The 17,268-nt window shown below is 41.6% G+C and overlaps 1 protein-coding gene across 1 annotated transcript in view; it reads right to left on the minus strand.

Annotated features, from left to right (window-relative positions):
- Positions 1–3,367: 3,367 nt before the first annotated feature.
- Positions 3,368–17,268, minus strand: part of Bbs4 (Bardet-Biedl syndrome 4) — a 37,360-nt gene continuing 23,459 nt past the window's right edge. Inside the window, exons 8-16 of the mRNA XM_057768136.1 lie at positions 14,781–14,908; positions 11,454–11,508; positions 10,502–10,570; positions 8,880–9,032; positions 8,611–8,782; positions 6,229–6,298; positions 5,496–5,637; positions 4,791–4,989; positions 3,368–4,360 (exon numbers count right to left, since the gene is read on the minus strand). Coding sequence (XP_057624119.1) covers positions 4,251–4,360; positions 4,791–4,989; positions 5,496–5,637; positions 6,229–6,298; positions 8,611–8,782; positions 8,880–9,032; positions 10,502–10,570; positions 11,454–11,508; positions 14,781–14,908 — 1,098 coding nt within the window. The 3' untranslated portion in view covers positions 3,368–4,250. The remainder of the gene's footprint in view (positions 4,361–4,790; positions 4,990–5,495; positions 5,638–6,228; positions 6,299–8,610; positions 8,783–8,879; positions 9,033–10,501; positions 10,571–11,453; positions 11,509–14,780; positions 14,909–17,268) is intronic.

The following is a 17,268-nucleotide window of genomic DNA, read 5'->3' on the forward strand; positions in this document are numbered from 1 at the left end:
AGGTAACCCTTATCATCACATTGAGTCTGCATTTTATTCTCTTACTGAGGGGCTTAAGGCAGGGGTACACATCAAGAGGCATAATCCAAATTCATAAAGGGTATTTGAGTTGGCGATTGTTACTTGATAATGCTGTCTAACAGGTGGCTTAACCTCACTTAGCTGTAAAATGGGGCTATCGTGGTACCTTCCTCGGGGTTGTTTATAGAGGAGACAGATGCGCTCTGCACGAATTTAACACAGTATACAGCACATAATTTTAATAATCACTTCTCACTAAGCTGAACAGGCAACCTCTGGGCCTAAGACCACTTTAAGTCATTTGAAAGCTGTTGTTGTGATACAGCTTTTTCTTGTTTTGTTGTTTTAGGTTAAAAATTTACGTGATGAAGCTGCACGATTTATCACTTGGTAAGTCTCAGCAAATGTATTTCCATCACCGGCTAAATCCTCCATGCCTCCTTCAAGTCATCCCGTCCCTAACCCTGACCCCTAGTCAACTATTTTTTCCCTCCACTGCCTAGTCCTGTATAAAGTTGCTCATTGAATATAGAGAATCCTGCAGTGGTGGCGCACACCTTTAATCCCAGCACTCGGGAGGCAGAGGCAGGCGGATCTCTGTGACTTCAAGGCCAGTCTGGTCTATAAGAGCTACATCCAGGACAGGTTCCAAAGCTACAGAGAAACCCTGTTTTGAAAAACAAAAACAAAAAACAAAACAGTATAGAGAGTCATACGTGTATCGTGCAGCTCCGTATTTTATGGCTGTAAGTACATACAAGTTCCCACTTTGAGGTAAAGAATCTCTCACCAACAAGAGCTTGAGTAGGTTCTTTTCAGATGAGAAACTGTAGGACCAGAATTGTAGACTACACTCCTGCTGACAAGTTCTGATTCTGTCTTGTTCTTGCTAACAGTGGGAGTTTTTAGCGTTCAGTTGGAGCCATTCTGGTGGGTAATGACTGCTTTTTCTGTTTCTCACATGACAAACGCTATGTGCTAGTGCTCATTGGCCACTCCTATACTTCCCTCTGTAAAGTTGCACAACACTTTGTCCTAATTGGGTGTTGGGTTCGTGTGGTTTGCTTATTATTGAGCTGTACGATTTCTTCATGTTTTCAGGTCTGATAAGGTCTTTGTTAGGTCTGTTTTCTCCAAGCTTCAGCCTAATGTTAATGTCCTATCAGTTGTCTTCCCTGGGAAACATGACACATAATCCATGCAGTCTCAGGTGGGGGTTTCATGGTGCTTTATAACTTCAGTGTTTACAGTTAGGTCCGTAATGGAGTTTGACTTAATTCCTATGCAGTGTTAATCTGAGGACAGATTTATTTTTTATGTATATGTGTGTTGTGTGTGGATAACATAGTTTTGAAATACTGCTCACATTGTGGAATGACTAGATACCCAGATCATCATTGGGATCAAGCAGTTTGTGGGTATTTCAAATTGGTTTTCACTTAGTATTATGCACTAACCATAGATTTTCTCAGCTTGATTCAGCTCCATTTTGTACTCTTCCTTTTGTCTGGCTCTACTGAAATTTATTCACCTACTTACTTGTAGATGTCTTGATTTGCTTCCAGGTTTGGGCGTCTGTGTGGGGGATTGTGATTAGTTCCAATTCATTTCAGCAAATACGTTATGTGTGATTCTTGGATTATATGTTCAGTTTGTTTAGTTTTTAAAGAATATGCCAGATTTAGTTCCAAGGTACCTATGCTGAGGCCTTGCTAGCACTTAGTATTGTCAGTGTTTTGGGTTTCGGTCTTTCCAAAGGCTCATAGCCATAGCTGTATCTGTGATTATCATTTTGGTCTTATTTTCCTAAGTCTGTTAAAACTGTGCTGTGAGCTCCCTTCATAGAGTAACTTTTTATTCTTTTCAGGATGAATGAGAAACTGAATGCAGACACCCAGATGAATGGACATGTGCAGCCTGTTACCTAAGAAAGCCTAAGTCCAAGCACTATGGAAAGCACTGCCTGTGACTATTCCTGGAAGAAAGGTGTCGTGTTGCCCCTGAGGAATGGGGAAAAGAGCAGGCCTCTTAGTTTCTACCAACTTCACCTGAAGAGAACAGCACTGTGCCCCTATCTGTCCCTAGACACTAAGACTTTAGCCAGGGGTGGTGGCACACACCTGTTAGCCACAGCATTTGAAGGTACAGACGGGAAGATCAGGTGTAGAGGTTATTCTCTCAGCTATATATTGAGTTTGAGGCTAGCCTGGGCTACATGAGACCCTGTCTTAAAAATATTTAAAGTCCTCTCAGAGTAAGGAATTCAGAAAAATCTTAGTTTTCCCTCTACTTTTTATAAAATGAGTAGTTTAATCTCTTCATGGGCTTCTGTTGCCACCACTGCCGGGCTTGTTTTCCTTTTTCTGTTTCTGCCTTAATCTTAAAAGACTTTCTAAGCCCATGCTCTTCAGCTAGCACAAAAATCCAGATTCCTCTAGCTCAGTGGTTCTCAACCTCCTAACACTGCAAAACTTTAATACAGTTCCTCATGTTGTGCTGACCCCAACCATAAAATGATTTTGTTGCTACCTTTGCTAGTATTATGAATCATAATGTGCACTATCTGATATGCAGGATATCTGATATGCGGCCCTTGTAAAAGGGTTGTTTGACACCAGAAGGAGCTGCAACCTACAGGTTGAGAACCTTCTCTAGCAGAACTTTTAAACAGACTTCTTTCTCAAGTCAGGTGATTTAGGTGTCTAGAAGGTATCATTGGGTTACCGCAAAGACAGACCAGCTTATAACCAGTCTTGAAAAGTCCTTGATCCTAGTCATCCATATTCCTAGTCCACAATGAGTATCTACTTACCTATATAGCCTCTCCTCATTTGCCACCTACAACCAGACCCTCCTTTCTTCGGATTTAGCGCTTGGGTTTCTTTCATTTCTTTCTTTTCTTTCTTTCTTCTCCTTTTTTTCTCTTCTCTCCCTCTAAGCCTATACCCTTATTATTTCTCACCAACAACTTTTAGTTTTAGTCAATCAATTTAGTCTGTACTACCCTTCGTGCTGATGTAGAGGTGAGTTTTCTTGATTACTCCTGCTACCTGGGCAAAGGAATTACTGTGCTTGCCATCAGAGATGAGAAAACTGAAGAGGGCCTCTGTTCAGTACTGTCAAATCAGACCCAGCCAAACTCCACACTCTGGCTTGATAGCATGTCAGTTTTCTAGCTGCCAGCTATAGTGAAAACTGGGACTGCCTCCGGGGCCAACTTCTAGGCTGCTGTGAGGCTGCACTATAGCTAAGACCAACTTAGCTCGGAGGTGGTTATAGTTTCAAACCAGGCCTGGAAATAGGTAAAAAACAAACAAACAAAGACAGTGATCACAGGTTTTTGGTTTTTTGCTTTTTAAAAAGTTTTTAATGAGACCTCTTTGTGGTCCATAATCTTTACAAAGGCCACTAATGGGCCAGGAGAGCATCTGTCAGCATTTATCGTTGATTGTCTTGGTTAAAATTCTTTGGCTAAGAGCTCTGTTCTTTTTTCAGCTGTACTAGGGATCAAACCCAGGGCCTTGGCAAACTGAGCAGGAGCTCTAACAACTGAACTATTCTTCAGTCATCCTACCCACACCCTTTTCTTTAAATCCTTGGTGCCGATTCCAGACCAGCCTTGACTCCTACTACTTATACTGTCATGATCTGGCTCCAGAGTCTAACCTCTTTCATTCTTGAAAGAATGAAAATAGGGACTTGTTTTAGATTCTCTGAGCCAATATAGCTAGGATACATTCCAGATTGGATCTCAACTTAATCTAAGGAGGGGGAGGGGAGAGCCCTATTTAACTAGGTTCTTAATCCAAGGTTTGTGTTTACATTTACAGTGGAGACTGATATGTTTCCACAATCCAGTGAAAATGGGGCTACACCACCACTACTGAAGAGGTCCCTTTCCCTTTATTAACATAAAAGTCCTTCATCGAGTGATGATCTTTGATCATTTGCCTTGCTGACTCTTGGAGCTATACACGCAGGGCCTCAAGCCTATCTAGCATGTCTTCTCCCTTGTTCCTAGATGATGGGGCCAGCCAAGAGCTGCGTGGGCCTTATATGCTCCTCCTGATCATCACACCGCACCCTGGGTTCTGTTTGAATTCTGCAGTGCTCACCCAGGGAACAGAGCTGGCCTCCACCTGCCTGGTCCTATGACTGACCATCTTCTATATGGTCTCACCAAAGAGACCCCCTACTCCAGGGTCATCCTGTTTTTCTCGTGCCTTTTGCTATTTTTCTTTCTTTTGTTCGGATGCTTCTGTTGGACTTGCCTCCACAGTGGGCTCTGGCTCCAATGGAAGTGATGGTGGTTTTGTGAGCTGGGCTCCTCCTACAACACCTTGCAAAGAAACAAAACTTGAATTCTTAGTTATTCCATTTCATAAGAAATCATTTAAGAGGGAACTCTGTATTGTCTGAGACTATCAAGACTGTAGTGCATCCTGCAGCTAGGAGGGATGCCCATAACTGAAGGAATAAAACATTAAGCTTGTGAAAATTAAAGCGAAAATGTACAACAGCGTGCACTTAATAATGCATTTCTAAACCTAAAAACTGACTACTCAGCTAAGCCTGCCTGTACTGTTATCTACCTAACAGCTTGCCCTTGAGAAATAAATGCTGGTTTCCACTCTGGGCTTTTCCCCCTTGGCTAGTACTAAATTGGCCATGAGTTTGCAGTGTGCAAGCCTTACTCAAAGCTGGGGTCTCTGCTGATAGAAGTAGCTTTTCTCCACTAAGTCTTCACAGAGCTCTGTGTAGCCTCCTACCTGAAGGGAGCTTCCTGTATGCCGCTGCTGAAGACATCGCCTGTCCTAGCGCTTGATTGGAGCCCAGAGGCTGCTGGAGAGCAGATTTGTTGGCTGAATTGGTCCGGTGCTTTGACTTGGGATCTTTGACTGGCTTGGTCCAGACCAGTGCCTCTCCAACCTGGAGGGCAGCTCCCAACTTCTGAGCCATCTCTACCATCTTGTGCCCACATGGGAAGAAAAAAAGCAATTGACAAGATCAGCAGAGCCAAGCTGCCTGCTGGTACTAGCAGTTGAAGGAGGAAGTACTTATAATAAGGAAATCACTTTTAAGTGCTGGGATTACAAGTGTTTTCATGCTTGTCCTATGGAAATCATTCTTTAATGGAGAATAGAAATTGCTTACTGGATACCAAGGGGAATCCTTACAGGATCTCAAAATGCAATAATTCAAGTTTGATGCTTCACTGGCCAAACTGCCTGTTCCTGATAAACTGTATTAGTGAGAACTAATAACTCAGTAAACCTGAATTCTTTTGTTACTTTCCTCTAGCAGTATTTGTCTAAGACTGTAAATTGTCTAAAACTGGTAAATTCATGCTGCAATGAACATGAAGCTGAAAGAAACATGAGCTTATGATACCTTTCATCTGCTAGCAGTTTGCTTAATAACAGACATGGTAATAATGATAACATGATAATGATAATTGCTAATAAGAGACATACCTCAGAGTCAAATTCCAGAGGACTGTTGTCCTTAAGAAAGTTGACCTTCTTCTCCATCTCCTGGTATTGGGCCAGGGCACCCTTTTTCTCACCCTGGTTATACAGCAGCACAGCATAGTTCAGGTTTACTAAAGGGTTACACCTGTGGCAGAGACAGGGACTCTGTGGGACTAAGGCTCTGCTATAGTCATTTGAAAATCCTTCTCATTATATGAAATCCAAACAAAAATAGGGTTGTCCCCATTATACAGCAAAGTGCTGTTATGACTGACCCACGAACCAGTGTCAAGGAGCTAACTGCCCAAGCAGCAAAACAGGATAAGGACCGAGACTGGCACTATCAAAGCCTCCCAGGGAGGGGCTGAACAAGAAATCCCAGACCTGTTGTGTAGCAGATGCTGGTGGAATAAACTTTCCCCAGGAATCTCGTTTATTTTTGATTAAGATGAGCCCAGAGTCCCAGCTGCTAATCTGTTTAGCTCACAGCTTATCAGCAACCCAAGCCAGAGTGCTGCTAACTCTTTAACTTGCTTTGGATTCCTGATTACAGAGCTCAGAACTGGAAGTTGTTTTCTACGGCTTTTAATTCTTGCCATGCTCTACTTGCTTAAAAACCACAACCTTCTAAATTTATCCTGCATAGTGACTAAGCTGACTCCAGCAAGCATTAGTCTTATGGCACACTTTGCAGAATAACACTCCCTGGCCCTTCCCCATAGAACAGAATGCTCACTTATCCAGGCGGACAGCTTCTGCATAAGCTCTCTTGGCATTTTCTGTATCTTCCAGATTGGTCAGAGCCACTGCCACAGAGAAAATCAGGAGAGCTCATCTTAGCAAAAATAATACTTTAGACCACTCATCCTTCAGCTTAGTGCCTCACCTCAGCAAGCATCCTACTTCTGCCACTGCTTTTCAGGTATTGCCTTGTCCAAGCCCAAACCAAGGTCTCCATTTGTCCCCACCTGCCTCCAGCCTCTCGCCGACTTACAAATACAGTGACCACATTACTGTCCTACCTAAGAATCCTCATCTTATAGATGATGTTCTCCACAATGATTTCTAAAACTTTTAGTGAGCCACAGAACATTCACCTTTTTTTTTTAATCCAAAATCAGGATTTCCTGAGAGTCTAATATACCTAAAAATAGCTATTCTTAAAGGCAACTCCACCTCCCAGCAGCCAAACAGGCAACTATGAGAAGAAGGAATACAGAAGGACCCTGTGTTGTTCCACAGACACACACTATGTGGCCATTCAAGTCTAGTTTGTCCTTAGGACTGTGTGAGGCTGGCTCTACTTTGTCAAGTTAGAACTGAAACTTCTGCCCTGATGAGGCACTCTTATCTCACACTAAGGCTCTGAGCTCTCCTGAAACTTCTGCCCTGATGAGGCACTCTTATCTTACACTAAGGCTCTGAGCCTCTCCTGAAACTTGAACTAGCTTTGTATTCTGGTGTTCTCCAAACAACCATGTAGTTGCTTTTAACCTTTCTCTCATAAATTGAAAACACCACAGGAATGACCAAAATACACACCAGAAAATACTCCCCAGAAGAAATATTTCATTAGTTTGTTTTGATGGTTTTTTTGAGACAGGGTTTCTTTGTAGCTTTTGGAGCCTGTCCTAGAACTAGCTCTTATAGACTAGGCTGGCCTCGAACTCACAGAGATCCGCCTGCCTCTGCCTCCCGAGTGCTGGGATTAAAGGTGTGCGCCACCACCGCCCGGCTCATTAGTTTTTTAAAGTGATTTTTGTTGTGTTTGTCACAGTGTCAGGGTCTCACTAATGTAGCTCAGGCTAGATTCAAATTCATTATCTTCCTACCCCTACCTCAAAAGCTTAGATTATAGACACCTCTGCCCACCTTAATTTTAATTTATTTTGTATGGTATAAATAGAAGTTAGGACTAGAATAATCTAATTTGACCTGAACTACCAAAGACCAGTTATATTAACAAAAGTACTAATGGGATCAATGGGATAGCTCAGTGGGTGAGATGCTTGCTGCCTAATGACCTGAGTTGGATCCCTAGGGCCCATATGACGTGACGAAAAGAGACAAACATCTCCCTCAAGTTATCCTCTGACCTCCATATGTACACTGTGGTATAAATGTTTGTTTTGTTTTTTGTTTTTGAAAAGAGACAAATGATTTAGTAACCATGATAAACTCCAAAGGTTTAACATTTATTATATTTAGCCATACATACAGTCCTCACATTGATCCTGAGTATATACAATTAGTAGTGGAGGCAGAACTCCACCTTACACCCAGGTTCTTAATTATTGAGCTCAAATAAATTAGGTTCAGTATATATGAGTATATAAGGGCTGTTAGTACAGCTCAGTGGTAGAGTGTTTACCTAGCTACATGCAAGGCCCAAGGTTCAGTCTCCAGCACACACACACACACACAAAAAAAAAAAAAAAAAACCCCAAACAAACAAAAAAAAACACCAACAGGAAAAAGAAAAAAAAAAAACATGGTAAGAGGAGAATTATGGGGGTCTGGAGAGATGGCTCAATAGTTAAGAGCACTGGCTGCTCTTGCAGAGACCCCCAAATTTGGTTCTCATACCCACATCAGATGGCTTAAAACTCTCTGTAACTTTAGTTCCAAAGAACCCAATGCCTTTTCCTGAACCCACATGTGCATAAACTAACACAGACATATACATATATACATAATTAAAAATAAATTTTTAATCCTTTTATAAAAAGCTAGGTATAGTGGTACACACTTTTAACCCCAGCACTCTAGAAGCAGAGGCATGCACATTTCTGAGTTGGAGACCCCGGATTGTTTCAGCCCAGCAGAGATCACATAGTAAGGCCCTGTCTCAAAAAAAAAAAAAAAAAAAAAAAAAAAAAGCCATGGATGTGGATGATCTTGACTTAACCTGTTAAGACTGAGTTCAAATCCCTCAGTTAAAAACAACCAGATACTTGGTCACCTTTTAAACTTCTTCAAAGTGAGGCAGTAATTCTGATTCCTATAGGATCTCCAAAGGAATGTCTATGTTAGGGCATTTAGCTAATGACTATGATCCTAATTAACTTTTCCATCATTATAACTTACAAGAAGGGGTTTCTATATAGATGTGCCTTACCAGCCAAGAGCATGTAGAGTTCCCCCATCTTTGGCTGGAAGTTGATAGCTGCACTGAGAAAATGGAATGCTGATGCATACTGCTGCATAGTCAAATGGACAAGGCCCAGATTGTACAGAATCTTCCAATCAAAGGGTGCCAAGTAATTGGCTCGTTTTAGGCAGCTGATAGCCTGCAGAAACAGGGGCATTCCACCCAGGGTAAGACAAGCTCAGCAGACTCAATAGCCACATGGATAAGTATAAACAAGGACTGTAAGGAACACTCACTGCCACATACTTCTTCTTGCCAAAGAAACACATTCCAATATTATTCCAAAGTGGAGGACTTTCTGGAATAGCACAAGCTACGACTCTGTATTTGGTGAGGGCAACATCAAAGTCCCCATGGGTCTGCATCATGCTGCCTGCTGCCAAGATGGCCTGAAAAACACAGTGCATGTAAAGTTAGTAATTCAGTCATCTAAGAAGTCCAAGGCCATGCATATATAAGCCATCAGCACAAGAAATGAACAAGAAACTTCTCCCAGGTATGAATATATCCAAACTACTAAAGCAAGTGCTCATAAGAAATGTTTTTGGAGCCAGGTGGTGATGATGCACACCTTCAGTCCCAGCACTCAGGAGGCAGAGGCAGGCAGATCTCTGAATTCGAGGCCAGCCTGGTCTACAGAGTGAGTTACAGGACAGACTCCAAAAGCTACACAGAGAAACCCTGTTTGGAACCCCTCTCCTCCCAAAGGAAAAAAAAATGTCTTTGGAATCCCACAGCATGAAAAACATATACTGTCATTGGCTCTATCTAACTCCATTTGTTTCTTTCTAGCTAGGGAAATCAGTATTCTGGTAACTACTGCCTTTCATCTTTGTACACTAACTGCTCCAGACAGCTCACATACACCTGTATATGGCTACTTGATACCCAGCTCTTCCTGGCTCAGGATGCAATGTGAGATGGCTTTAGTTTTTTGGGGGTTTTGTTTGTTTTTGGTTTTTCAAGACAGTTTGGCCCCAAACTCACAGACATCGATCTGCTTCTGCTTCCCAAATGCTGGGATTAAAGGTGTGTGCCACTATGCCTGGCTTGGCTTTAGTTTTTATCAGTCCAGCCCTATCATTTCATTAAGGAAAGGTGTCAAGGTGGGTAGCCCACAAAGCCAGGCTACTGACTTCCTAAATGACGACCGAGCTAACAGCCCAATCTAGTTACATCTTCCTCAGTAATGTTCATTCACTTGATTTTCTTTCTCACCCCCAGGCCAATCTGGAACTTATAATTTCAAATCCATTAGGATCAAGACATTCTTCTTCAATAGTTGTTGTGGAAGATTGGCTAAATTCTCAAGTAACAAATGAACTCTAACGGCACTCAGTCTTTGCAGCAGTTTGTTACCACAAATGTGCTTCTTCTGATGTCGAGCATCAACATTTTACCAGAGTTTCAGTAAGAACTAACTTTTTTTTTTTTAAGATTTGCTTATTTATTATGTATACAGCGTTCTGCCCACATGTATGCCTGCACACCAAAAGAGGGCACCAGATCTTATTACAGGTGGTTGTGAGCCACCATGTGGTTGCTGGGAACTGAACTCAGGACCTCTGGAAGAGCAGCCAGTGCTCTTAACCCTTGAGTTAAGGACTAACTTTTAAAAGTAAGAATTATATATAAAAAGTGTTTTCAGGTACAGGGATGTACCTCAGTGGTAGATTACTTGCCTAGAACACATAAAGCTTTGGTTTTGTACCGCAGCACCAACATCCAGATACACACAAATTTAACTTTTTGGGTATTTAAAATGAGAAACCCATCTTCTGTTCCCTAGGGTCTGATCATCTCTAGAGGTCATGGGACCATGCACAGGAAGGCTCTGTAGTTCCACAGCCTGCAATACCTTGTAGTTGGCAGGGTCATAAGTCAGTGCATTCCCAAGATGTTCAAATGCCTTCTGGTAAACACCGAGCTTGAAAGAAAACAAACCAAAGAATTTACCTCAGGGGGTGATGTGACGTTCAGGAGTCTAGTCAACTGTACCCTGAATGGAAACATGCAGTCATTTGTGAGTTTTCTTGACCCTGCCCACCCCCAAAATCATAATAATAATTAATAATAAAAATAAAGTGGGTATACCAAATAAAATGCACATCTCCATATTTGTGAGATTGTCTTATTTTTTCTCTTGATAAGGTTAAAGTACCTTTTGCTAAAAAACCATTTCAGAAATACTCATTCTGATCCATATTAATGCCTCCTGACTGGGACTGTGATAGTTAGCTTCATGTCCCTTTGGGCCTGCTCACAAGCCAAAGCCTAGCAGATCCAAGCTAAACTCTTGGTTGTTCTTAAAGCAGTAGTTATAAAAGCTACTTTAGAGACACACAGGCTGAGCAGGGACCTGTCAGGTAGGCAGGGTAAGACAGCTCAGAGACCTGAGGCTTCGGGGACTCAAGTGGACAGAAGTGGCAGACATTTAGGAATCTGAAAGGAAGGGGAGGTTTCTCTTGCTTCTCTCTCCTGCAGGACCTTGGCTAGCAAGATGAACCAGCAGAACAATCTTGGCCTCAGAATCCCACAAAACAGTAAAGTATGTCAGATTCTCCTTCTTCCCCACAACAATAAGATGATAGCCCCAACCACACAGCTGTCTCGTGTGTGTGTGTATTGCTATTATACTAGACTGAAACAGAATTATGACTTGAGAGCCATCAGTATGTAAAACAAACCACGGTCATGTGCGCACTGTAACTGTTAGTAAAATGTGTCACATAGAGAAATGAAAGAGACCATCACAGATACAAACCCTGAAGCATTTCTAATGCCAGTGTGTGAAAAACAGTTTTCATTACCTGTAAGTAGAGTAATCCTAAAGTTGTAAGAAGGTCTGTATTTTCTGGCGAGAACCTGTAACAGAGAGATGCTCACAAGGAAACCATGGCTATGAGATAAAGACTTGTACAGCCATCTGCCCCACTGCCAACACCCAATGACCCTTTATTAAACCCCTTTCTTTCCCAAGTAAACTTCTGAGGGCAGTTGGGCAATCTCCTTCAAAAGCAAAGCATCTCAATCCTGTCAACAGAGAAGACCTGCTCAGAAGAACGAAATGGGACTTAGACTCCAGACTCCTTTTCAAAGCTTCTATCTATCTATCTATCTATCTATCTATCTATCTATCTATCTATCTATCTATCTATCTACCTACCTACCTACCTACCTACCTACCTACCTACCTATCTATCTATCTATCTATCTATCTATCTATCTATCTATCTATCTATCTATCTACCTATCTGGTTTTTCGAGACAGGGTTTCTCTGTAGCTTTGGAGCCTGTCTTTGAACTAGCTCTTGTAGACCAGGCTGGCCACGAACTCACAGAGATCCGCCTGCCTCTGCATCCCGAGTGCTGGGATTAAAGGTGTGTGCCCCACCACCGCCCAGCTAGACCTTTTCTTTTGAACCAACAGCAACCTTAAAAAAGAACTGCGATGAATGATTCATCACACTGAAACGAATTAAGCATAAGCCAAGTCAGTCAGGACACAATATGCTAGTCCTTCTGTTGAGAAGTCTCTCTGCCCCTTTCCCTATGCTTACAATGGTAGGCAGCCTACTTCCTATGTCATTTAGGCCCCTGACACTGTGCTCTCTAAACTAACTTGCCAAACTAAACAAAAGAAGGAAGGCACATACCAGCCCTTGGGAAGACTTAGACACTGGTCTCTCACTGATACTTGTCTTTGTCAAAAAGCCAGGGTTGCGACCCTCTGAATATAGGATCATCAGTCTCAATGGCTAACGCAACAAAGAGCAAAGAGCTGTTTCATGCTTGTTCCCTGTAGGAAGTACAGAACCTGCAAAGCTAAAACCCAACCCATGCGGGAGCTGGCAAACAACTTTCTCAGTGAAACTGAGAATCTGCCTCTCACTTTTTGTGGTAAGTATACGTTTTGATCATGTCCCTTCTTCCCAAACCACATATGTAACTTGTGCTTCCTACTCTTCTGATTCCATCAGTACCTATCCCTTACCTAAGAACAGTCTTCTCCAAAGCTTCGGGTCTTGAACCTACCTTCTCAAATACTCAACTTTCTAGTTTTGTCCCCTGGAAAGCCAAGTGACTCAAATCTCTTGAGTGGTCACTACCCTCACTGGGGTTCATGTACACTAACTCAAAATGCTACCTTGTATAGGATAAGGGTCAGGAACAGGCCTACTTTCCAGCATTACAGGAGCCTCTGACTTGTTCTATGGCTCCTTCCAACCTGACCACATAAGCCTGACATTTTGATGATAGAAATTGCTATAGCGCTGGGCAGTGGTGGCGCACGCCTTTAATCCCAGCACTCAGGAGGCAGAGGCAGATGGATCTCTGAGTTCAAGTCAGCCTGCTCTACAGAGGGAGTTTCAGGATAGCTAGGGCTACACAAAAGAACCCTGTCTCAAAAACAAACAAAAAAAAAAAAAAAAGAAAGAAAAAGAAAGAAATTACTGTAGCTTACCAAACACAAGAGATTTTTCTGTCACAAAATGTGGTTAAATAAAATGCAGAAAACAGCACTATGATTAATATAGCCAGGAAGTTCATCCTGTGGGCAACAAAGCTAAAAAGTGACTAGTACACTGCACCAGTTCCAAATTTTAGTCCAGGAGTCACACATAGTCTATTCTGTGATCAAACAAGACACCTGAGCATTTGACTACAGCTGTCCTATTTATTTTTTTTTAAAAAATATTTATTCATTTATTGAGCATACAATGTACTGCTGGCAAGGAAGACACCAGGTCTCATTACAAATGGTTGTGAGCTATCATGTGGTTGCTGGGAATTGAACTCGGGACCTCTGGAAGAGCAGCCAGTGCTCTTACCCTCTGAGCCATCTCTCCAGCCCATAACTTTTTTTTTTTTAATATTTTTATTATGTATACAATATTCTGTATCTGTGTATGCCTGAAGGCCAGAAGAGGGCACCAGACCTCATTACAGATGGCTGTGAGCCACCATGTCGTTGCTGGGAATTGAACTCAAGACCTTATGCAGAGCAGGCAATGCTCTTAACTGCTGAGCCATCTCTCCAGCCAGCTGTCCTATTTAAAAGAAACAAGTCAGTTGCAAAGGCAGGTGGATCTTTGTAAGTTCCAGGCCATCCTCATCTACATAGCAAGTTCAAGACAGTCAGGGCTACATACTGAGATCTCATCTCAAAATAAATAAACAAAACAAGGTAATAACACACAGAAAAGACAAGATTTCATGTGTCCCCAGAGAGGGAACTTGGGACAGTGGCATGAGAAATTCAGTTATCCATTATCAACAGGTTAGACCACCCAATGATACGTTTTAAAAACCAGCAATAACAAAACCCATGATATTGGGACTAGAATGCAGCTCAGTTTTAGCACGTGTTTGATTAAGCATGGGCAAATTTCTATCCTCAGCATAAAAAACCAGAATATCAGTAACACAAAACATATTGGTCTTAGACTAAGAAAGACAGATGTCTACTACTGCACTAAGAGATTTCTGTTCCTGATATGATCTCTAGGAACATAGGATCTGCTATAAAGTATTAAACTAGACGATCACACTGCCAGCTGACTCCAAATTCTTGTTGAGTGCATATCAGCCCACTTCCCCTGCAGCTGTGTGTTCCTACCTAATTCCAAAAAGTGTACAATTTTAGGGTTATTTAAAACTAGAGATGCTTACTCCATATTTAGCTTCCAGTATCATCTTCCTTCAATATGGCCTGGAACACATGTTATAATTAGTTACTCAGCTTTAAACATGCAAGTGGAAAAAAAAACACCTAAGGAACCTAAATCCCAAGTTGGTCTGTGAAGTAGCTAGCCTCAAGTAGACACTGTTACAGAAGAAAAAAACCATCTATTCTCCTAAGAGTTTACGAATCTGTTCCATTGCTTTTCTCATTGCTTCCAGTAGGTGTGCCCAACCTGTGTCCCTGGGCTGCATACATTACATAATAGCTATGAATGTGTCCCAACAAAAATAGCAGACTTACAGAAAACTAAGATTTTTTTTTTCGTGTGTGTAGAATTTTTTGTTATTCAACTGTGAAGTTCTTGAGGGTGAACTTTGTAAGTGATAATTTCGTGTTGCAGTGTTAAAAGGGAGGACATGCTGGTTAGAGTCTAAGAGAAAGAGACACTTACTCCACTGCTTTCTTGTAGATCTCAATGGCTTTGTCCAAGTCTCCCTCCAGTAAGTGGATCTTCCCCAGCATTACGTAAGTCAGATCATGCTTGTTAAGCTGGAGGGCACTGTGCAACTGCTCTTGTGCCTAATTAAAGGTTAATGGAGTAAACAGAACCAAGTCAATACCATTGGAGGACAGTGGTTTTCTGTGGTGAACGTGAAGGCAGGCCTTTGGTGTTCTTATGTGGGAATACCTTGTCTCAGAAAATAGCTTTTGCCACCTAAACCCAAGCATAGCCTAGCTGGTCTTGCTGAGTTCATACAAGATAATCAAGTTTTTGAATGTTTTCTGTTTGACATTTACACCTATGACTTCAACTTCATAACCCCAAAGGGGCATCATAGTACAGTATAGAATACCACAGCAAATTCGATTCCACCTACACTCCTGACTACCTGCACAACATTCTCCAGCTAGGCCTTGTTTTCCTCAATAATATGAAAACAAGTGAATACAAAAGTTTTTATTTATTCATTCAACAAGTACTCATTGAGTGCCTGCTGGTCTAGATGTCTGCTATACCAGAGTTAGCAAGAAAATAATGCTAGGGGGCTGGAGAGATGGCTCAGAGGTTAAGAGCACTGGCCACTGACCGCTCTTCCAGAGGTCCTGAGTTCAATTCCCAGAAACCACATGGTGGATCACAACCATCTGTAATGAAATCTGGTGCCCAGAACACTGTATACATAATAAATAAATCTTTTAAAAAAAAAAAAGAAAGAAAAGAAAAGAATGCTATGGCTGTGCCTGCCTTGTGGAGGCCCTGGGTTCAATCTCCAACACCACACAACAAAGAACAAACATAAAATAACTTTTTGCTTGGAGAAGCCTACATCTTAATAGGCTGTATAAAACTTTTGTTCATTTACTGATCAATGAGGGCTTCTATAAATGCCAGGTGTTGTGTTTTTTAGCCTATTAGGCTTTATAATAAATCTAAATATAACTCTCCATCTCAGTATAGATCCCTATCCCCTGACTTAGTTATACTATGAACAGGAATGTACCTGATAAAAATATTCTCAGAAGAGAAAATTTAATCAGCTGTACAGAACTATAGATTCACCAAGAAAACTTATGTATCCCACTGAACATATATGTTATTATGTCTTACAAAAAATAATTCTTACATTCTAATTGCTAATAATGCAGGTATCTTTTTCATATTCCTGAAAGATAGACTAGGTTTTACTGTGATCTTGCAAAGCCTTGTTCAGTGGGTACCAATAAGAGTCAGTCTTGGTGGCAGTAAGAAAGAAGGAGAACAAAGCCTCATTCGTCAGGTCACGAAGCAAACTACCTCATAACCATCACTACCCTTCAGAACTCTCAAAAATTCATCTGTTCCTCAGTTAAGACATGCATCTAGGGCTGAAGAGATGGCTCACCAGTTAAGAACATTGCCTGATGCCGGGTGGTGGTGGCGCACGCCTTTAATCCCAGCACTCGGGAGGCAGAGGCAGGCGGATCTCTGTGAGTTCGAGGCCAGCCTGGTCTAGAAGAGCTAGTTCCAGGACAGGAACCAAAAGCTACAAAGAAACCCTGTCTCGAGAAAAAAAAAAAAAAAAAAAAAAAAAAAAAGGAACATTGCCTGATCTTTCAGGAGACCTGAGTTTAAGTCCCAACACCCAACTGATGGCTCAGAACCACATGTTAACTACAGTTCCAGAGGATCTGAAGTTCTAGGCTCCAAAGGAACCAGCACACACATAATACACAGACATACATTCAGGCAAAACAACCATAGACATAATAAAATAAAAAAATTTCAGTTTTAATTAAAGAAAAAAACAGGTATCTATTCCCTAATTTGAGAACCAAGGTCAGCTTAACATGCTTTGTCTTATGTCAAAGTCTTAGAGCACAGATTTGTTCAGAGCAAAATATAAATTCATATCAGAAAAAATCTTATCTAAATCAAAATTTAAACCACTCTAAATTCATTTTCATTGACCTTAAACGAAAAATCAAGGCCAGGCATGATAGTGCATCTTTAATCCCGGCACGCAGAGGCAGAGGCAGTAAGATCACTGGGTTTGAGCCCAGCCTGGTGTGAGTTCCAGGACAGCCAGGGCTACATAGAGAAACCCTGTCTCAAAAAACAAAAACAAAACAAAAAGTAAAAATCGGTTATTGTCAAAGCATAGGATGGTTCTTATGGTCATGATGATGGCTCAAGGTGCCCACATGTTTCTTTGAAACAGTGTCTCACTAGCCTTAGACTTTGAAACAGTGTCTCACTAGCCTTAGACTGGTCTCAAACTCAGATTCTTCTGAAATGAGTCTCTCAAGTGGTGAAATTTCAGGAGTGTGCCACAATGGCCTGAGAAGGTCCACTTTTTGATTTGGGAGGTAGAGAGAAGGCAACTGGACCACTGATAGTCTAGAATCCACCCCTGCCCCTTTTTTTGTTTTTTCAAGACAGGGTATCTCTGTAGCTTTGG

The sequence above is a fragment of the Chionomys nivalis genome, chromosome 4, assembly GCF_950005125.1.
Source record: "Chionomys nivalis chromosome 4, mChiNiv1.1, whole genome shotgun sequence".
Lineage (NCBI taxonomy): Eukaryota > Metazoa > Chordata > Mammalia > Rodentia > Cricetidae > Chionomys > Chionomys nivalis.